The 23,187-nt window shown below is 41.9% G+C and overlaps 1 protein-coding gene across 8 annotated transcripts in view; it reads left to right on the forward strand.

Moving 5' to 3' along the window:
- The window catches only part of Eps8 (EGFR pathway substrate 8, signaling adaptor), a 174,301-nt gene that overhangs the window by 101,831 nt on the left and 49,283 nt on the right, over positions 1–23,187 (forward strand). For 5 of the 8 annotated variants that reach the window (XM_021164455.3, XM_029478486.2, XM_085839827.1 and 2 more), the window contains 5 exons: positions 7,550–7,629; positions 9,301–9,377; positions 18,265–18,332; positions 19,333–19,494; positions 19,626–19,775. In XM_021164455.3, coding sequence (XP_021020114.1) covers positions 7,571–7,629; positions 9,301–9,377; positions 18,265–18,332; positions 19,333–19,494; positions 19,626–19,775 — 516 coding nt within the window. In that variant the 5' untranslated portion in view covers positions 7,550–7,570. The remainder of the gene's footprint in view (positions 1–7,549; positions 7,630–9,300; positions 9,378–18,264; positions 18,333–19,332; positions 19,495–19,625; positions 19,776–23,187) is intronic. The other 3 variants (XM_029478488.2, XM_085839826.1, XM_029478489.2) reach the window with 2 other exon arrangements.

Here is a 23,187-nt window from a genome sequence, read left to right on the forward strand (position 1 = left end):
TATACTCCTTACCTGGACACAGCATCTTCTTATATGATATATGGGATGTGTTCTGGGGTGATGTGTACATCTGCATTAGGCTACTGTATAAAACCTTATTAACGGTCTTAATAAAGACAGAATTTCATTGCTTTGGCAAAAGGAGACTGTGACCTAGTCATAAGAGTTTCAGCTGTGCCTTGAATCCCAGCACTCGGGAGGCAGAGGCAGGCGGATTTCTGAGTTCGAGGCCAGCCTGGTCTACAGAGTGAGTTCCAGGACAGCCAGGGCTATACAGAGAAACCCTGTCTCAAAAAACAAAACAAAACAAAAAAAAAAAGAGTTTTAAAGTGAAATCACCTTAGGGGAATACACTTAGGACTTAGAAACATGGAAAGATTTCCGAACACCAGCGGCTGGAAGACGCCAGGAGCTCTTTGTAGGTTTGATCATTTGTAAGGATATGCTGTGCAATCCAGGTGACGTAACTCACGCCTGCGATCCCAACAGTTGGGGGATTTCTGTAGCATTGAGTTCAGGATTAGCCTGGGCTACATACTGAGTTTCAGGTCAGCGTGGGCTGCAGAGGTAGAAAACTGTCGCTTGCTTTGTGAAGCACTGATGAGCACAGGGAACTGAAGCTGAACCCTCTGTAGTATAGTGTTCACCACTAATGTCCCTTGCTCTAAGTGTGGGTCTAAACCTGTGGGTTGTGACCCATTTAGGGGTCGTGTTATCAGATAACCTATATACCAGATGTTTATAGGATGATTCATAACAGTAGCAAAATTAAAGTTATGAAATAGCTATAAAATAATTGTATGCTTAGGGGTCACCATATCAGGAGGACCTGTGTTAAAGGGTCGCGGCATTAGGAAGGTTGAGAACTTATGCTAAGATCAATCATGCCGAAAGGGAAAGATAAATAGCAAATGTTACTTCTCACCTGTGGCTAAAGTGCCTCTCACAGTGCCTGTAAAAGCCTATGACTTGCTCTCTTAGAATCCAGTGACACATCAGAATGGGATACGAATTCAGACTTGTCCATCTCCTTAAGAACTTCTTGGAGCATGAATCGCTGCCTTCCCATGCTCCCTGTGTCCATCAGACCCCGATAGCTCTTCATTTGTTTACCTTTTTGAGGGAAAATGTTGAGCTGTACAAATGTAGTCAATGTCACTGCCAGGGGAAAAAAGTGGCGCCTAACAGTAAAAACGTGGCACATGAGATCTCTGGTGACATTTGATATGCAGTGCTCAATGAAGCGAGTCACTGGAGGAGTCTCTGCAGTAGACCTCATGGCTGGTCAATGAATACTAGGCTTCAAGGTTGATAACAGGAGGCAGACATTGAGAAAAAGTGTTGGGGGATGAGTTGTGGCGAGCGGGGTGACCTTCCTCTCTATTTCTCGCTCCTAAGTACTGGTCCCCAGTATGCTTATGGCTAGAAAAGGAATTATCACAAAGTCTCTGCTTTGTCTTCTCCTGGTTGAAGAAGACCCCGGAGACCTCCTGCCTCCTTAGGAATCGGAACAGCAGAATCTTTCTTTCACTCCTGGAATTGTTGAGCTTCTTAGATGAAGCTTCCTTCTTAAAATTCTGCTCGTCCTGTGGTACCGCTCGCTGAGGTCTTTTGTTCAGGGTTGGGTCTTGCCCATGCCCTGGTTCTCCTGACTGCTTTTTTTTGAAAATTGGTATTCCGTCCCTAAGTGCAGAACTAAAGTATAGCCCCGTTCCTTTCTGAATCTCTTGAAACAGGTCTTTCACAGGAGAGAAATAATTGGGTTTCTAGCCAATGGAGCGGAGCTCTTTTTTATTCATTTATTTCCGCTTAATTAATAAAGACACAGAATAAAGAAAGAAATGGGTGAGGATAGAATAATCTCCCACGGAAGAAAATTCTAAAAATCGGTGAAGGCACCCCCTCCTTGAGTTGTGGAGTCTTTCTGTGAAGCAAGACAGTAACTTCCTGTTACTAGCCTTGAAGGCTGGTATTCAGTACTCTGCTTTGACCCACAGAGTGGCTACTTTTCTAGAGCCACACAATGGGAAGGAGGGAAGCCACTTAACAGTGGGAACCCAGGAAAGACCCGAGTCCATGACTGATGTGACCACAAGTGACAAACCACAAGCCAGTACTGTTGATGTGATGAGATGAAGCCAACATGGCACATCTCTGTGTCTCCTGTGGTTGAGAGAAGCTCTACAGACTCTGAAAGGAGTGAGAATCACTGGGATGGGTTGGCATGTATATGTTGCCATTTGGACATTGACAGGGAAAGCCTTCAGACCTGTCAAAGGAAGCTTGGCCTACAGATCGTGCTTTTCCCATAGAGTCAAGTGAAAGAGCCTGTGTTGTCTTAAGGCAGTTTGTAATAAGCTCTTTCTGGTAGACCCAAGAGTCTCATAGAGTCCAAAAGCTAAGGGGAGTGGGGAGATATCTGTCTACAGGAGCCAGGACATGTAAGGACTAGGCATGACACAATGCTGCGGAGCTTATCCTGGAACAGACAGAGAGACATGGGGTCAATAACACACTCAGGTCTTGGCTTCCGTGAGCAATTGACGCTGGTTTGCTGGCATTTACCAAGGAGTATGCTAATGTAATATTAGCAATAGGGCAATGGTGGATAGCAGAACTCTGTGGACTAGTATGTCTTATAACTCTCCTGTAAAGCAAAACTTATGTTAAAAATGTAAGGTTTATTTTATAATCACAATAAATCTACAGTTTACGTAGACTTTAATTAAAGTTCCCAGAACCTTGTGTGGGTTAGGCAAGCACTCTAACAATAACTTACACTCCTAACTCTAAGATAATTTTTTTATTTGTTTTAAGATAGAGTATGGCTATGTTGTCCACACTGTTCTTGAACTGTCTAGAGCCCAGACAGACTTTGAACTTTCAGTTTCCCTGTATTCCCAGTCCAGGATTCAGCTTTTAAGTTTATAGTAAAACTCTTGGTGGGTGGTGTCAGAAAGTTTTGGTAGAAATTGGTGTAGGTAGCACACGCCTTTAATCTCAGTACTCATCAGACAAGTGGGTCTCTTCGGTCTACACAGTGAGTTCCAGGCTAGCAGATATGGTGAGGACGGAAACAAACCGAAAACCAAACCAAATCAACCAACCAACCAAACAAAACCCCCAAGTTTTTCTAGGCATTGTTCCATGTCTTTTAGTTAAAACCATAAACACTGATGACAGACCCCCTTCTCGGTTATGTCTTCGACTGAGATATTTAATCACATTGAAATCAAGATACCCCAAGATTCCCTGTCAAATTCAGAGAAGCGCTTCAAATCACAAAGAAGGTCATGGCATTTAGAGAAGCTCACTGGGCTGAGAGCTGCTAGCTTCATCATGGAACAAGACTGGGTAGGTGAGATTTTTTTCAGTCATGACTGAAAACTGACACCAGCCTCAATGGAGGGCGAAGGAGAGGAACTCTGAAATTGCGGCTGTTTCTAACCTAGGATTCTGTCAAGTTTCTACTATGGCTTTAGCTTGTCTGCTTCATCTGACTGCAACCTGTTCTCTCTTCTTTGAGTGGCGTTTCTTTGACGGAAAGCGGCTTCCTTAGTGATGCTCTCTGGATTTTGTCCCTTGTCACTCTTCCCTTGGCAATCACAAGAAAAGTTCTAACACCTATGACTTGAGAAATGTGTTTCATGTGTCTACTTAAATGAGACACTTGGCAGCTATTGTGATGAACCAGTTTCCTGTACCCTTCAGGAGAAGGAAACTGGTATCCTTAACTGCATTTGCAAGTCCAGTCCATAGCAGGATACTGATAGTGAAAAAGAAAACACCTCTGTTACCTGTGTGAGCCGATCTCTCTTAACTTCCATCTGGGTGCTACCTAGGCGTTAGATTGAGCCTATCTTTAAAACCCTGCAGGAAGAACAGCAACACACTGTTTTCTTTGGAACGCTAGAGTTCTGTGCTGCCTATGTTTAGACATCTGAAGCCCCCATGTGGAATGCCACATGACCACAGTGACAAGTGAGACTACAGCGGCCCAGTGGGAAGACTTTCTATATTTGAAATTCAGTTTAGCAAATTGACATTTCTCTGTCCCCTTCTCTAACGTCCTCCGAGAATCTTACAGACTGCTCTTTTAAAACAGAACACAAGCCACGCATTTATTAGGCTCCTAGGAAGAGCCAAACAGGGGAGAGGGGATGCCCTGGGGGCTACCACTTTTCAGTAAAACCAGCTGCTGTGGTTTTGAAATGCAAACCAGATCAAAATCCGCCCAAGGCTGGGAGGTTTCATTTATATTCTGAATGAACCAGTCAACTGTGAGAGAGCAAGCCTTCCCCCTTTCTCTCTCTTTCTCTCTTTTCTAAAGAAAACTTTTGAAGAAACTTTTGTCTCCCTCACTTGCAACAGCAGCCCCACAGAGAGAATCCTCTCTGTTTAGACAGGCTTAATTGACTTGCCACTTGCTGCAGGCACACAGCGGGGGATTCCTGTGTGGCTAATGCCTCACCCCCAGCCCAGTCCCTCTAGCTCTGAATTGCTATTCCGAACCTGGAAGACACCAACCAGGTGTGCTAGCTGGTGCTCTGGAGTCTTCTGAGAGCAAACTTGGAGATACTGGGGGAGTTTTGTGAACTGCCAAATCTCTGACAGCTTGGGAGGGGATTTACTGCTGTGTCAAGGTTGTACGGCTCAAAACTGAAAACTGAAGGCAATAGAAATGGAAACAGATACCTAGGTTCCATTTCCGAAGAAGCATACTCACCTAATATAGGCGTAAATATCCATGTGTGTTCCCGTGTGCGAGTGCATTTATGTGTACCAGAGGATGTTTGAGTTTGTGCAGGCGGAGGGCACAGGTCACCCTCCCATGTCATTCCTCAAGTACCGTGTACCTTGTTTTTCTGAGAGCCATTTAACCTTTTACCTGGTACTAAGCAAGCCACAGGGGTCTGGTTCGTTCACCTTCCCAGTGCTGGGATTGCAGGCACACGCCCTTTGTCCTGCTGTCTCTCTCATGGCTTCACCTGGGTCTACATGCTTGCTGGGCAAGAACTGTCTGGCTTTCACACCGCCCTGCAGCACGCGGTGCAGAGGTGGTGTTCATTCTGTAGGGGAACCCCCTGCTCAGTAGTCCTTGGGTGAAAACTCTTGGGGACTTGGAACCAAATTAATACAAGAGCTGAAGAGCAAGTGAAGAACATAAGGGTTTTAAAAATAACTTTAAGACACCCAAGGTTTCCACAGAGTGGAGTCAGAAGAAGCCGACCCAAGCATGATGCTTTTATATGCTTCAGACAGAAGAAGACCAGCAACACTGTGCAGAAAGCTGGGCAGGTGTGTGGGGCGGGGCAGTAAATTCCAGTGGTGTTACTGAGAGATAATGTGAGGTGACACTAACTGCTCCTTTCTGTTGCTTACTTAAGTTCACTGTAGTGCCCTGTGTCAGTCTCTGGTGCTCAAGGCTGTCCCCCAGCCTCCTATGTTAAGAACACCCCTCCCAGAAGGAAGGGCCGCTGTGGTTGGCTGCATGTAGGAAAATGTCATCACAGGGTCTCCCGTGGAGTTGACTTCCTCTCAGGGATGCAGCTTGTGAATGGTGTAACCGTTTGGTGTGCCTTGAGATGCCACTCCTCTCACTTTCCCAATTCCTCTATCTAAATGCTTGTCTCCAAGCAGTAGACTGATTTGAAAACACAATTGGGAAACTGGAATTCACTTTAGTGCTTGGAGGAGCCTATACATTCTAACCCTTGTTTAAGAGCAAAGTCAAGTGCCCGTCCTTCCAAAAAGTGTGTTGTGGTTTTTCTTCCACAAAACTCTACTGGATTTTGAGTGGAGCCCATCAAAGCGAGACTTAATTACTTACTGTCAGTCTGTAGAAATTAGTGCTGTCCCTTTAAGATCACATACTCTTTGGAAAGAAGGACTTGGGCTTCTCTGACTTCTTTCTTGCCTTGGACAAGTATTTAATGGATGCCTATTGAGTGCCAAGTGTCCTCCGAGTGTTTGAACAACAGCGGTCTCAAACAAGAGTCCAGGCCTTTTGAGAACCAATAGTCTGGTGAAGGCAGGAACTAGCACACACAGGAAAGGCTTCAGCTGTTGTGGGGACTCGGAAGGTTTGTTTGTACTGTGGGGAGTATCTGATAATGCGCTTGTATTTACTCAGGAGGGTCAATAAGAGCTCCACAAGGACATTGTGACTGATTGAACCGAGATGAAAGAATGAGGAAGAATTGGCCAGAAATTACTGAGTCTTGGATATGATTTCTTTAATGTCCTTCTGATCTGAAACATTCCCCTCTTATAGGCTCCCATGCTAACCTAAACTATCCCTCACAACAGCAAGTGCATTTTATGAATCTGTATTTATCCAGTAAGGGTCTGTTCTTATCCCCGGGCTTGTGGCCGTGTGGCTGAGGCCATATCATTTGTTCACCACAGGAGTCCTCATACCTGCCTTAGCCCTACTACCGCTCAGTGTTCTATAACTATCTTCATTTCCCACCCAGACTCTGGTCTCACAGCAATGCTAGGGTGTGTGTGTATCCTCCCTCAAGGTTGACTGGAAATAGCAATCCATTGAAAGGACACAGAAAACAAAACCGGAAAAACAAAATGGAAATCAGGGTGGGTTAGTGACAATTTAAAAGAATTTATAAATTATTCATTCTTATTCTTCTTACTATTGTGTGCATTCCATGGAGATCAGAGGTCATCTTTTGGGAGTTAGCTCTCTCCTTCCACCATAGGTTCCAGGGATAGAACTCTGGTCCTTGAGAGTATATAACAGTGGTTTGGTTTTTTTGTTTGTTTGTTTTTTTCTACCTGCTAAGCCTTCTCTCCCACTCATTTGAGGGAAATCTGTTCCATTTAAAAAAAGCGGTCAAAATGGTTTTTGAAGTTTAATTCTAGGTATTGATTTTGACAATTACCTTCCCATGAGACATAAAAGGGATGTGTAAGTAAACACTGCCTTAAAATATGAATCAAAATGTGTTAAAGAAACAAATAAGATGTGAAATGTGCCATGAAGGGAGAGAGAGAGAAAAGGAGAGAAAGCTAGATGCATGGCAAACTACAGAGCTAGGGTGGCCATTGACCAGGCTTTGGATTGGTCACATCGGACTTGATCTGACGTCATTTCTGTGCTAGGGATTGAACCCAGGGGCTAAGCATGAACTCTTCTCGGTTATCTTTAAAGGCTCTGGCTTTCCTCTGGGTACTTTTCTGTGTTTTATACACGTTTTCATTAAATTGAGTCTACATTACTTTTATAATGAGGTAACAGGCTAACATCTTACAGAGTTGACAGGTAATACAAGCAGAAAATAGAATTGCACACTTCGTGTAGATGGTTTCAGAGTCCGTTGTAGGTTTTTCTTTAACTCGCTAAATTAGCTTATAGTTTGTATACTAGATTTAAAACCCAGCTGCGTCTTTGTTCATGTGCCCATGTATTCCTGTGCGCCTGAGTGCTTGAAGGCGGAGACCCTTATGTTTGCCTTTCTAGGGTAACTGGCAGTAAACCCCAGATGTCCTGACTCATTTATTACCCTTGACCTGTGTGCCTTTCTATTTTTAGAACAGAGGCGTGAGAGCCGGCATGAATGGTCATATGTCTAACCACTCCAGTGGGTATGGAGTCTACCCTTCTCAACTGAAGTAAGTCAAGAGGTGCATGTGTAATTTGGGGCAGACTTTGATGTGCTGGTGTTTGCTTAGTTTAGTGAGATGTTCTTATTCTGAAACACAGACTAACCTGGAACTTTCTGTGTAGTCAGGTCTAACCTTGATTTTACAATCCTTCCCTCCCAAGGGATAATGTTTCAATCATGTATCACTAAGCCTCGCTAGTTTAAAATACATTTTTAATGAAAATACTACTTACCTCTTTTTCAACCCATTCCTAATTCATTCAGAAGTGGTCTCCTTTTTATTACTAACCCATGTTATTACCAAAAACGATTATTTTCAAACATCCAGAAAACACTAGCCCTGAGGAAACTGTCATGTCATTGGAAGGTATTATAGGTTGGAATTTTATGTCTTGCTATCTTTTGTCATCAAGTATGTATTATACTTCAGAGCTTTGGGTGTCTCTGGAACATTCTGTTGTTATTTGTATAGAGCTTTACGTTATTTGTAAAAGTTCAAGAGCATTTAGTGTATACTATATAGGTATTTGCCATTGTATACAACAACACAGGACAAAGACAAGATGCCTCACCCCACCCCCAACCCCCACCCCCACCCCCGTATCAGTTGAAACCACAGGCCCAAGTTGAGTGTCTGTTACCTTCTGTGGCCAGAACAATATGGCTTTCTCATATCCACCATTGTGACATATACTCCACTGGACATTTGTTAGATAATATTTACTGTATGTAGGGAACTACATTTAATTATAAAACAGGATGTAAGCCATCTTCTTTACTTCTCTGGTTATTCCTCTGTCCTGGGCATGCCACATCAAGTGACTGCTCCATCATTCTCTACTCATTCTGGAGTTAGTTCTCCACCTCCTGGTTCCAAGATTGATGCTCCACCTGCCAACCAGTGTCTTCCTGTTATCCTGAATTCTCCTTGAATGTCAATGTGGTAGGAAAATCTTATATATCCTGATTTTAGAAAAATCAGTCATTCCTTGATAGTGGATGTCAAGTTCATTAATTTTATTCAGGTATTGGTCTGTTGTGATTCTTCTGATTGCTTGTCTTATGGATAGTACCTACCCGCTCTTCCTATCCTCTCTGTTCTAGGTTTTGAACCTTAATAAATATTTACTGATTAAATGGGAACAAACCAGTGTTTATATCACTGTTTATAATGACTGTTTATAACACTGTTTATCAGTGTTTATAACATCAGCAAAAGAGGCCAGTTATATGACAAAGCAGGTTAGATTTACCAATGATATTTTATTTAGATTAAGAAAACAGTATTTATTCTACTATAGCTGCCGTCACCGGGGAACTGTAACAACAATGTCAGACAGAATGGGAGCAAGGGTCTGTATTCTAATAAGGTGGAGGCAAGCCCTGTTGAATTCTCTGCTGTAGTCCTTACTGGGCATTGAGGGTTGCCTGAGGCTGGCACTGTAGTCCTCAGTGGCACCACCTGATTTATATTTCTGTTTATTCATGACTCACCTGAGCAGAAACTTGCTCCTATTGGCTAGCTACTTCAGCTAGCGTAAACTCAGTATGTTTTGAAGAAAACAGTTGGTGCTTATAGCACATCAACATTTCAAAGTCTTGGTTCTGAGTTTCGTTACCTACTATGGACTTTAACTCATGACGATGAACATTTTTTGTTTGTTTATTATTATTTCAGTGGTTACGGATCTTCACCACCCTACTCCCAGATGGACAGAGAACACAGCTCAAGAACAAGTGCAAAGGCCCTTTATGGTATGTACGGCTATGTGATGGGTGCTGTCTATGTCTCACTCCTGAGAGGTTTGCATGTTTTAAGGTTACTGTTCAAACGCTTAACTGGTTGGAACATTTAAAATGACAGAGCTAGCTAGGTAATGGCCGTTTTAGAATCTTTACATAGCCAGAGCTATGAGCTCTTCCTTCTTCATATGTCCTGTGGCTGAAATGTACTGAGAGCTTTAAGAAGGTCAGTGCTGGGTACTGAGGCCTCAAGTGGGATCCCCCTCTGTGCTATTTGCAATGTGCTCTGTGTGCTGCTCTTTGTGGCTAAGTAGGCTGATGACTGAGCGCTCCTGAGTGATGCACCTTTTCCCAGGTGGCTTTGACCTCATTATGTAGCCAAGGATAATCTTGAACTATGAATTCTCCTCCCTCTACCTCCTGAGTCCTAACCTTTGCGGTCATATGCCACCATGTCCCATTTGTTTTGTCCTTGGGACTGACGCCAGGGCTTTGTGCATGCTAGACACCACTCTACCCATGAACTACAACCTCAGCCCTGCTTACTATTTTTTTTTTTTATAGCTAAAGTATACTACCAGCTTCTGAAAATGAAATTGAAGACTCTTGAGGCATGCACATACACTAGGGAAGGTTAATGTTTGTAGAGGATTTGTATGGCCTTTCCTTATTGTATAGCAATAAATAAATCAAGATAAAAACATGATTGGTAGCCAGATTCCCATGGCCAAGCAGAGTCCTACCACAGAGTGACTGAGTGACCTTGAGCAAGTGACTTCACCTGCTTGTACCTTGTTTTGCTCATCTTTCCCAGGTTGCTATCTGGAAACACTGTAATGAGAACTAAATAAATTAGAGTACACTGTTTCCAAAGTAGTGTAGGAGCAGACACCGCTGTAAATATTTCCTATCATTAGGCTTATCATCATTGTTACTGTGTATTATAGGAAAAATAGCATTTTCTAAATTTGGGAATTATTATACATTGCTAGGTTTATGAGTTTGGTGGTAAGACTCACCAGTCCTAAAGTTTACTGATTTGTTTTGACCTATATTAGTGAGTTGACTTTACAACTCAAGTCATGCATTCATAAAATGGATTTACTTCCACATATAAATGTGTTTTTCAGTGGCTATGAGAATGTCAGTAATGCTGCTCTTAATTTTCTGTGTATTATAATTGAGACCTTTTTTATTATTAAGTTGACTCTTTGACAGTCGTGTACATGTCTATAATGTATTCTGGTCATTCCACCCCCTTTTCCCTCCCATCTCTATCCTCCACACTCCCTAGATGTCCTTTCCCCAGGTCTATGTCTTTGGTTGTTTTGTTTAGTTTAACCAGAGCCATTCACATGAATTGGAACTATCCGCTGGAGCCTGCTGCAGTCACCAGTGGATGTGCGATAGAAGGCAGTGACTCCACATCTCCCCAGATTTATTGGGAGCCAGCAGTTTATTAGTGAGGGCTGAGTTCCCCCGAGTCCCTCCTCCATCCATGCCGGACTGTTGACAGGCCTGTTCTTGTGCAGACTCAGTGCAGTCGGTAGCAGTTGCCATGAGTCTGTGATTGCAGTGGCCGTGTCTTTCACAGGAGATGGAGTTGGATGGCATTTCACAGTGCTTTTCTCTGCCATCCACATCTTACATTTCTTCCTTTCCCTTTCCCACGAGGTTCCCTGAGCCTTTCAGGATGTGGCTTGTATAAAGCTGAACAGTAGCCCATCCTTGCTCTCAGCCCCTTGAGCTGCTGGGAGCCTATTCATTGGAAAAGGAGGTTCCTCTGATTTTTCAGAGTGCCATGTGTCTGTGGGTAATAACCACATTGGGACATTCTTACCACAGCTTAGTCACTTGTGGCTTGTATATAGAGGGTGCATTCAGCACCTACTTATTTTGTGATAAATATGTGTTCAGAATAGGACCAGTAGTAATGTCTGATCCAAGGGTCTTGTAGTGTGGAGACTGGCTTGAAGGATGAAATGGTTTTTGTAAGGATTAAATAATCCCTTCAACCTGACATTTCTAGATGGATATTTATTAAATCCATTGGTATGCTGGATCATCATCATCATCATCTCTGTTTCCATGAATTCCTAACTCAGTTCAAAGATAAATGACAGATTGTCATTGCTAGTGTGAGCTTTGGTGAGATAGACTAGCAGGAACTGTTTCTTAACATATATGACCACATATCCAAGTTGAACCAAGGGGATGTGAACAACTGAACCACTTAAATACAGACACAGACAGAAACACACACACACACACACACACACATTTATATGGAGAGAGAGAGAGAGAGAGAGAGAGAGAGAGAGAGAGAGAGAGAGAGAGAGAGAGAGAGAACAATAAGTTCGAAGCCATTTTCAAGTCTTCAAGCAGAAGAGAGCCCAGGAATGCATTATTGGGTTCACTTCTGAGTTCTATTAGCCCTTAAAAGGCTCCCGCATGCTGCCCCCTAAGCAGAAAGAGAAAGAACACTATCAAACTCTTTTTATGAAGTCAGTATTATTCTGATAATAAAATTGGAGAAGGACATAACAGAAATGGAACTATAAATCAGTTCCCTTGATGAACATAGATCCAGAAATTCTCAATAAAATACTTGCCAAATAGAATTCAGCAGCACAGTGAAAATATCCTAACCCATGGCTATGTTGGTTCCATTTCTGAAGTGTCAGGATGTTTCATTACATGTCACCCATAAATGGAAGACAGCACATGTGCAGAGTGGGGGAGATACGTAACTATCTCAGTAGGTACAGATTAAGCCTTTATCAAAATCCACCAACGTCATTCACAGTAAGGTAAGGCAAGATAAAAGAAGGAAGGACATACATGCAACAGGAAGAAAGCAGGGAATCCTTTTGGGCTGAAAAGACCCTACTGCCTCTAAGAGTAAACTCTTACAGCAGCAGAATGCAAAATCAGTTACTCTTCTATACATCAATAATGAATATGCTGGGAAATAAGTTGGGAAAATAATCCCACTAGCAATGTCCTCACAGATAAAAGTAAATAGCCAAGATCACTAAAGCAGGCAAGTGAACAACTTCTACAATGAAAACTTTAAGGCACTGAAGAAAAAAACATTGAAGAAGGCATTAGAAGACATTCCATGTTCATAGATTGGCAGAATTATTGTTGGGAATGTACCTAAAGCATCGTTGAATTCACTTCAATCCCCATCCAGACTCCAACGTCATTCTTCAAAGACATGGAAGAGATAATCCTAAGATGTATATGGAAGCACCAAAGGCTCCAAGTAGACCAAGCAGTCCTGAGGAAAAAAAATCCAGCTAGAGATAATGCAATTCTCGAATTCAAATTATACTATAGAGCCATAGTAACAAATCCAGACATGTGACCCAATGGAGTAGAATAAAAAAACCAGAGGTAAATCCCACAGGGCTACAGTGATCTGAGTCTCAACAAAGATACCCAAAGTATACATTGTAGTTAAGATAGCCTCTTGTCAAATGTTGCTGAGAAACCTGTCTATCCCTATATAGAAGAAAAGTATGGTAGTAAAGGCTAACAAAATATTAATTAAATTTACTACTAAATATACCACAGATGTATTACTATATAAGGTACTATAAATATAGTAATATAATATTAATTCTAGTCAAATAAAATATTCATGGGAAAGTTTTTCAAGTCTGCTTGGATGCCAGAAAGTACATAGCAGTTTTGCTTGATGGGGTGTGGCCAGCAGGGGCGTGGCTAGCAGAGCATGGCTAGCAGGGGCGTGGTCAGCAGGGTTTCACAGAGGGCCTGAGCCTTGAACCATGCTCTGAGAAGTCCATTATAGTATTTTTCAGACGATATAGGCGAGAGTATGTGGATATTATAAAAAAAAAAAAAAAAAAAAAGCAGTGTGAATCTAATGTACACAATCACACAATCAGCCCATGAAGGCGGCTTCTATTTGACTTGTTCACCGCAGGCTTCCCTGTGCTTAGTGATTAGCATAACCAACTTAGTCATTAGCATAACCTCTGCTCAATAACTACTTGTAAAATGGATATAAAGAATGAATGAACTGCTAGGAGCTTGGTGGTAACAGGAGAATGCAAAGTAATGCCTTCAGAAATAAGATGAGAAAGAACGAATACCTACCATGTCAAGAAGATTCCTAATTTGTGGGGCAGAGCCATGGCTCGGCAGGTGCAAGCTCCCGGCCACGCCCGAGGATCTGAGTTTGATCCTGGGGATCTACACGGTGACTGGAGAAAATGGGCTTCTCCAGCTGGCCTCTGACTGTTACCCTTGCCACCACTCTCCCTTTATGTGCACAAGAACTTTTAAGGTTTAATAATGATGTGGGGCACTATTTTAAAGTAGCACGTGACCTTCAATGTCTTTCATTCACTAAAGACAGGTCACTATGTCTCGGGTTAGGCTGTGACAAAGCAAGTGAATCAGAAGTTTCAGTAATATGAACAAGGTAGACGCCCTGGGACTGGAAAGGTGGCCCAGGGATCAAGAGCACTTGCTGCTCTTGCAGAGGACCCAGCTTCAATTCCCAGGACCCACGTACTGGCTCACAGCCACTCCAATACCAAGAGATCCTCCTCTAGGCTGTGCAGGCATGAGGCACGTATGTGGTACTGTTGTTTCACCTATGGGAAACTTTTTCCTGGGGAGATGCAGCACACATGTCTATGCACACCAGATAGGGATCCTACGCCAGACCAAAGTGCAGATACTACCATCGAAATCCAGCTTGGGGAACCATGAGTTTTACTGAGGTCACTTACAGGAATATGGGTGAGGGGGGTCATTTACAGAAGCAGAAATAACTCAAAGAGCTTTATAACCAAAGCCCACACCAGCATGCTTGACAGTTTACCAAGGTGGGAACCTGGAGCACACTGCACAGCCTGCAAGTGACTCAAGTTGAAATGTCCTTTCCTCAGCTGATCTAAACCTCTTCCGGGCAGTTTAGCTAGTCTCTGCTTCTTCCAGTCAGCTGGTCTGGTCTCACAGGCATCTTTGCAGCTCAGCTTTGCTCCTCTGAGAGTGACTCTGAACCTTTATTGCTTACTTTGATAGGGAGGGGCCTAGCAAATCTGGTCAGTTTCAGGGACTTCCTGAGCTTTTTAGAGTTTTTGCTGATTGTATTTTGTTGCTGTTGCTAAAGAATACAGCCATATAAACCGTAGCGTTTAGCTTTATTTAGATAAAGACATTACCCACAGCTGCTCTTTGTTGTGTTTTCTGATTAATTGTCTTACTTTTAGAGAATGAAAAATTGAAAGTTTTCAGTCTCAACTGCTGTGTCTGAATTTTAACCCTTTGAAATGTTGCCATCTAGAGCAAAAAAAGATGCCAGGACCAATGCCAATTTATCTGAGGAGGTGCAGTTGTACAAACTAAACAGTTAAGTGAAATTGTAGTTTCTGACCCCAAAGTTGGCTGGTAGTTTGTGTAAGAGCATATTAGCTTAGTGCTAAGATGACCTGCTAAGAACTTTTCTCATTGGTTATTGAATCTAATCTGTCAGAATATGTTTGTGTGTTTTGCTCCATGGGATTAAGCCTAGGAGAAAAAAAAAGAAAAGAAAAGAAAAAAAGAAATACAGCTAGTGTTATCCAAAGAAAATCCTAGGTATGATTTTATTTTGAGACAGAGAAGAAAGTGGGGAGGGGGAAGAAAGCAGAAAGGATGATGGAGAGATGCTGGGTTTTGTAAGGGGAGTTGAGAAACGCAAAACTCCACACGTAGCTTTATTTATTGGTTAATGTGTCATTTGTCTGTTCTTGCATCCTAACACGAATGGCAGCGTTGACTCTCGGGGCACACTGCAGACAAGGTGGTGTTTTCATGGGTTCTGGAGTAGAAGCTTATATCCCAAGCTCCACATCCCAGAGGGTCCGGGAGCCTTATAAACCCCAGCGGCCCGATGAACCCTAGTCTAGTACAGGGGAATTTTTAGGATGGGGCCCACAAAGTGGCTTTAGCAAACCACAGTCATAGGCAGCCAAGGATCAGAACCAGTGTTAGAGAAAGGACTGGTTTTCTGTGGCTTCCTCTTGATAGCTTCATTGAAGGCCTCCATTCACGCTTCTCTTCTCAAGCTGTTGCAGAGCTTTGTAAGGTTTCCAGCTTAGGAGCCAGAATGCTATTTACCACTGAACCTAGACGTGCATAGGATTCTCATCAAAAGACACTATAATTGACTTTCAGGTGTGTCCTTTCAAACTTGCCTATTAAAATTTAATAGTGAACTGTATCTCTTGACTTTATATCACCTGAATGATATTCTTTCTAAATCATTTTTATGACATTAATATATTTTAGGGTCCTTTGAAGGTACTTTTCAGTGGCATACATCTTATTCATTGTGAAGCATGGTACAAAAAAAAAGAAAGAAAGAAAAGAAAAAATCAAGTTAGAAATATTAGGGACAATAGCTCACCATCTGGTGGTCAGAGGGATCAGTGGCCATCATGTTAATCATTTTCTGCTCCTGTAAATTATGTCTTCTTGGGGTTAAGATACTGTGTGTTCTGACACCTGGGGGGTACACTTTCTCTTCTTCTTTGTAACACAAACCTCGTGCAATATTCTGGCCCTTCACCTGTGTTTGCTAATCATTTTTATCTGGAAGACCCCGTCAAGCATTCGAACATCTTGGAGCCACCATATCACCTCGTCATCGGGTACCATGGCAATCGAGGCCATGTCCTCTGCTATCCACAGGTCAGATCAGAGGACGACAGCCACTCTCCTGCTCCGGAGAGTTGAGTGAGAAGCTGAGGAACCTGTCATTTCGAAGTAGTGCTCTTGCCAGATGTCCTCATGAGTTATGCATTGTGTCCCATGTGTATCAGAGGGTTTTCCCAAGAACAGGCGTCCACATATTAGTAACTCACATTGATCCTCGGCGAGTAGAAAAGCTGCTTGCTTTACATGTGAGATATAGTTACAAGGGAAACTGGGGGCTTCAAATGCTGGGGAAAACTGTAGGAGAAGCCAGCTCTTTCTTTTGACCACATTATTTTGGTAGGAACAGACGGAGCGTACTTCTTCAGATCGTCATCCAAACAAAAAAAGAAAGGTAGCCAAGGTTGAACTGTGTGTGGTGGTGTGCTTTTGCTGAATCATTTTAGTGCTGCAAACGCAAAACCAGAATAGACCACATCGCTGTGAGCTCAATGCAAGGGGTGTCAAGAGGAGCACGGGGTCTTCCGGATAAATATAAGTGGGAAGATCCTTGTTTCCATATATTTGTAAATCCGTCATTCATCGTGTTTTTAAAAACATTCGATTCTACTGTTTAGGGTCTGAATATCTAATTTATACTTTTCTGCTTGGTCTTCAAGTTTTGCAGACCCTTTCAGTGTAGGGGCGCCTAAGAGTAGAAAGAAACATGTTTATAGTTAGAAAATGCTGGCTGATAGAAAATACATGCCTATTGTTTATCTATAGATATACATATATTTTTATATATGAATATATATCATAAATATGTCATATGACATCTCTATGTATCCATGTATCTATCCATCCATATATATACATATACATATATACATATATACATACATACACATATATGTATATACACACACATATATACATATGTATACACACACATATATATGTGTGTGTGTGGATGGATAAATACATATGACATATTTTCCACATGTACACTCCTACGTACACAACCTAAGATGAATGTTTAAGTTTGCCAAAGCTTTAAGGCTTTAGGCTACTTTACATTTAACTTGTTTAACCTAGTATTTTGCAGTAAATTCTCCAAGACCCGGAACATTAATAATCTTACCTAAACCTAGTTTCTTACTTAGGGATAAACTCAAAGCTAGATTTAGAAGCAAGGAGTCCCCTGATAACACAAGGTTCTTTCCATCCAAGAATTCTGCCCGAGAAGAAATAAAGCAATCCTGACTTTCCAAATCAGTCCCTTGCTTGGAAATTAACAAATATCAAATATTGATAATTTAAAAAAAATTTTATTTTTGCTTTTGCAGTATCTTAAAAAGAAAGGCCCCTTCTGCCTGTTGAGTGGTTGGATGCAGCCGCTGCTTCCTTAGCTGCCTCCTTTTCCCTTCTAGTTTGTGTCTGTCATTCTGAGTCTCTCGTTTGTGTATTCTCTTGATGTGTGACCGTGGTTAATATTGGTGACAATCCTCGTGTTTGAATCAGTATGGAATCCCCTCTCACATCGTCCCCCATTTGGATGTTGTGAAAGGAGGTCCTCCTGGTGTCTGTGTTAGCAGGGCATCCCCTTTATGCAGTACAGTAACTATGACAGCATCTGCTCTTGTGTTTTGACCTAAGTGCAACAACAGATGAAATTTGGAAACTTTAAAAAAAAAACATTTTATAAATAGTAGGTTCCTGATTAATAAAACCCTATACATTAGACGACTTTTTCCCTCTTAGACCACTTACAGTGTAGGAGCTGCTAGAGGGTTGGCTTTGTGGTTAAATGTGTGCATTGTCCTTGTGGACAGTCAGAGTTCAGTTCCCAGCACTTACACTGGACAGGTCCCAACTGCCTGTACTCGCAGAGGATGCTGCAGAGGATCCAGCTCTTCTTTGGGCTCTGGCATGGATTCTCACTCACATACCTGCATACATACAATTTTAAAAATTCTTTAAAACCTAGGAAATTTATAATCTTGACCTTTGGAACCCAAGGACTTAAGTTGGGCCCAAAGGTTCCTGCGCACCGTTAGTTTTTCTCATGACCTTGGGCTGGCCTGTGAGTAATGAGTACTTTCAGACAGAATTCACAGTGGGGACTTGACAGCTACCGCATTCATATGTGAGGTAGACTTGCTTCAGAGGTGCCGTGTGACTCCAACCTATGAACTCAAGCCATGAGTAGATAAATAATGGCTTCTCAACACTTACCTTTCAGAACAAAGGAAGAACTATGCCCGAGACAGTGTCAGCAGTGTGTCGGACGTGTCCCAGTACCGCGTGGAAGTAAGAAGCTTTGCTCTTGCCAATACTGATTGTGACTCTCAAGGAACATACAAATTAGGAGCAAAATAAGAGCTGTGTTTCTTTTCATTTAAATAGGATGTGTTTTAAGTTGTATGGGCCTTCCTTTAAGATGTTTTCTTTCTTTTGTGAAACTGAGATGCTACAGGTGAGAATTTGTGTTTCAAAATAGATTGAAATAATAACGTATTTGCTGGCCATTGTGAGCCCAATTAAAACAGGAGAAAGGCTTCCGTTTCACACTGTCATTAAGCTATGATGCACCAAGCAGCTCTGTTTTATATTTAGTTTTATCTGGTGTCATCACTAGCTTTCATTAAACCCTAGTTTCTATTTTAGTTTGTAAGATATTTGCTCTTAATTGGAATCACAACGACCCCTGTTTATAGCGGAAAACATGTAAGCAGGGACGTCATCTTTAAGTTGCTGTTTTCAGTTTGTTGCTCATCTCAAGCATGCTTAATTAAAACTGAACCACTGTTTTTCAGTAAAGTGTTTTCAGGAGAGGGCAAATGGGTCAGTTGTTAGAGACCAGAACCCTAGCTGAGGCTCCGAGTGGCTGTCCAGGTTGTAGCTGCCTCTGGACATTCTGTTTTCCTGTGCAGCATTGAAATAGCTCTCTGAGTAACAGGGGTGGGGTCATTAATGTAAGGAAATGCTATTTATGTTTCATTGCTAAGAACTTGTCTTAATACTATGCTGTTGCAGCCCCACATGACACAGCATGACACAGGTTCAGTGATTATACAAATCAAGGCATTGTTTTCTGTGTTCAACAAAAAAAAAGGCCACTCAACTCCACCCTGTCAGTGGAGTAACTGAGGTTGTTGTAGTGTGTTGTGTCAAGCCTTTGGTTCTTCTAACTGACTTCTGTTATGCAAATTATTCCTCCTTTTGGAAAATACCTATGGAGAGGGTTTTATTTGTATGTTCAAAGTTTTTCTTTTCTGCCCCCCCCCTTTTTTTTTTTGAACATCATAAGCACTTGACCACCTTCGTGCTGGATCGGAAAGATGCAATGATCACTGTCGAGGATGGAATAAGAAAGCTGAAGTTGCTGGATGCCAAGGGCAAAGTGTGGACTCAAGATATGATTCTCCAAGTGGATGACAGAGCTGTGAGCCTGATTGACTTAGAGTCAAAGGCAAGTCGGGGAGGTTTATGCCACTTTACCCTTCAAGAGTTCACCACCAATACCAACGTGTGCAGTCAGGACAGAGTCTTGGGACACAAGTGATGGTTTAACACTGTCAAATATTTACTCATTTTATACAGAATGAATTGGAGAATTTTCCTCTAAACACAATCTCGCATTGTCAAGCAGTGGTGCATGCATGCAGCTATGACTCCATTCTCGCCTTGGTATGCAAAGAGCCAACGCAGAGCAAGCCAGACCTTCACCTTTTCCAATGTGATGAGGTTAAGGTAAGAGTGCCTCAGCCTCCCATTAATTCTAGTGGTTTTTTTTTTTTTTTTTTTTGGTGTGTGTGTGTGTGTGTGTGTGTGTGTGTGTATGTGTGTATGTGTGTTTATACACGAATGCCCAGTGAGGTCAGAAGAAGGTGAGCTGGGATTATAAATTCGAGAAGCATGATGTGGGTGCTTGGTGCCAAATTCCCATCCTTTGCAAGAACAGCAAGTGTTCCCAACTGCTGAGGCAAATCTCAGGTCCCTGTTCCTCGCTCACCCTCTTAGAGCAATATTCTGCAACTTTCAATCTTGATTATAAAGCTATCAGTTGCTAGAATTTAAGATTTTGAGAATGTGATGAAGAAAATCAGTACCTAAGTGTCTTCTATAAATTTCCAATCAGGTAAACAAAAGAGGAAATTTTATTAATTTTTTTTTAACTCAAGGTGTAGTAAAATGGGCCCTACTTGTACCATTCAGGAGGGTAAGGCAGGAGGATTGCTGCAAGGCAGAAGCCTGCTCAAAAGTATCAAACAAACATAGATACGTGTTGTTTATCTTGTTTGCAAAGTATACTGGTGTATGAAATTCTCATCAGGGGCTCTGTGTATATAATTAAAAAATAGATCATTAAAAATCATGCATTATGCTTGCTTCTGTGGCACATATACTAAATAGACAGACAGTAAGTATGCTACAATTCTCTTTTCTTCCTTGTTAACCTCGGAGCTTGTATCGATTGTTTCAGTGAGATCCTTACAATGCCCCATGGTATTGATAGGAAGATTGCCATTTAATTATGGGACTTGGAAAGTTACTCAGCATTTGTGATCCCTAAGTACCATGAGAAATAGCTGGGCAGAGTTAGCAAGAATAATAAACTTGAGACCCCCAAATCTATGTTTCACAGTCCACGTAATTTATCAATGATGATAATTTATTGAACCTTAGAATTTATCTCCAACATTTAGATAGCTTTATTTTCTGAGCTGGTGTCTTTAAAAGAGAAATTTCCTTCGGTTGATTGGCGCCTGTCTTAGTTTCTTTCCTGTGGCTGTTATAGAACACTGACCAAAATCCACTTAGGAGAGGAGAGGGTTTATTTGAGTTGATAGAACCAGAGGGACAGGAGTCTGTCCTGGTGGGTAGTCATGGCAACACACAGCAGGCATGGTAGCAGGAGCAAGGAGCAGAGAGAGCCAACTGAAAGTGGCCATAGACTTTTAATCTCAAAGCTCTTCCCCAGTGAGCACCCTATGGGCGGGGGGGGGGGGGGGGGGGGGGGGGGGGGGGGGGGGGGAGTGGGGGACAGGGACCCAGTGTTCAAAACCAGGGAATGGAGGGACAGTTCTCACTCTGGCCACCTTTGTCTCCTCCTAGAGCACTGGGTTACTTGTGACTTTTATCTTGTAGAGACATTTTAGACCAGCACAAGAAACCCACTTGATCTCATCAGCGTTTCTTTGACATTAAACCATGGCAGATGCAGATTATCTTTAACAATATAGTCTGTAATTTTTCCTAATTTCAAAGTATCCCACAGATGATTATAATAAAAGTCTTACTTGAAAGAACTGTGCTATTTAAGTAACGTATAGCTTGAAATTCATCAGCTTTTTACAGACTATAATTTTTTGAATTCCTTAACTATTTTAATGATTTTTGAGGATTTAGATATGTTAAAGCAAAAAAATGTTGAAGTGGATATTTTGTTCTGAAAAAAAGTAAAATTTTATTAATGGATTTTGGTTCTTTAATTTTTGTACTTATTTATTGAAGAGGGATATCATGTACGGAGGTCGGAGGGCAACTTGTAGGAATTGGTTATCACCTTCTACCATGGGAATTCCAGGGATCAAACTCAGGTCCTGAGGCTTAACAGCAAATGTCCTCAACCGGGAGCCATCTTGTTGGCCCAGTTCAGAGACTTACAAACCAATGAAAAATACTGAGTCAAAAGGCATTTAAATGTTGTGTTTGTATCCCTGCTTTTAAGTCTGATTTAAGTGTGAGTTACTGTAAAGGTTCCAGACGTCAGCCTCTGCGATATGGAATGAAGGGCTTTCCTTCTCTAGGGGACCATGACCACGATGCCTCCATGTGAATTTCCTGGACAATGCTCTGTACTCACCATAGCTCAGACCACTAAAAATGAGGAAACACACTCACCCTCTGTGCCGCATTTCTTTTCATGAGGCCTGCATTCCTTGCTAATTTAAAAATGCAAGTGCCTTGATACTGTGATTTGTAACTAGTCTGTGTGTAGAACATCTTGTGATAACAGTTTTTGAGTGTAACTTTTTATCATGGGATGCTACATGGTGCATTTGCCTCCTTTAGCGATGGCAACATTTTTCATAGAAGTTCAAGGTTCTAGACACCTCCAGTTTTAATCTTCTATAAAATAGAGGACTTTGGCCTTAGTTGACCATCTGGAATGTGTTGGGCTAGAATGTTCTAAGGAAGCAACACTGTACTGGGGTCCATTGCAGTGTTACCTCACCATGAACATGATGTAGGCCAGGCTACTTCTCCTAGTTTCCCTCAGAGAATTAACTAGAAAGGAGATTAAACAAGGGCTGGGGAGACTGTTTGGTGGATAAACTGCAGTTGAAATCCCCAGAACCTATGTCAAGCCAGCTGTGATGGTACGTATCTATCATCCTCACAACAGCTCCAGAGAGATGGAATGCAGAGACAGGAGAATTTCTCAGAGCTCCAGACCAGCTGGACCAGCTTATGTAGGGGTAATCAGCAAAGGGCCTTGCCTCTGGCAAGGTGAAAGGTGAAAAACATCACCTGAGGTTGTCCTCTGACTTCCTTTTATGTAATCAGTGTTCATATATGGGTGGTCACATGTATGCTTGTGTGTGTCCGTGTGCACGTGTGCACTTTCTCTCACACTATATGATCTTGAGGTCTCCCATCAGTTTTTATACTCACCAGTGCTGACTGTTAAAGAATGTGTGACTCATATAGCTGAGAAAAATGTACATAATTACACAGAGCACACAAGCCCAAAAATAGGAGATAAATACATGAGCAACATCCTCATATACAGTGATAATTACAGACTACAGATAAATTTCATAACAAAGAAAAATTGACACCTCATCTACAAAACTCACTTGAATTCCCAAGAAAATCTAATCGTTGGACTTGTTGGGAATATGATGGGAAAATTTGTGGTGGCAGATAGTTAATTTTTACCTGAAATAGAAAAATAAAGTGATTATCAAAACGGATACAATATAGAATTGAGACTCAGCCTATGAATGTACTGCTGAGTGAGTTTTCCATCCCAGTGGCAAACCATCGAGCTGAGCAACTTGCAAAGAGAGAAGGTCTGTTTTCCTAATGGCTTTGAAGTTCCATGGTTATTTGGGACATGGCCTTTGGGCCTGCAGTGGGAAAGTCTATGGTAGTA

The sequence above is a fragment of the Mus caroli genome, unplaced genomic scaffold, assembly GCF_978045245.1.
Source record: "Mus caroli unplaced genomic scaffold, Mus_caroli_1 scaffold_7, whole genome shotgun sequence".
Classification (NCBI taxonomy): domain Eukaryota; kingdom Metazoa; phylum Chordata; class Mammalia; order Rodentia; family Muridae; genus Mus; species Mus caroli.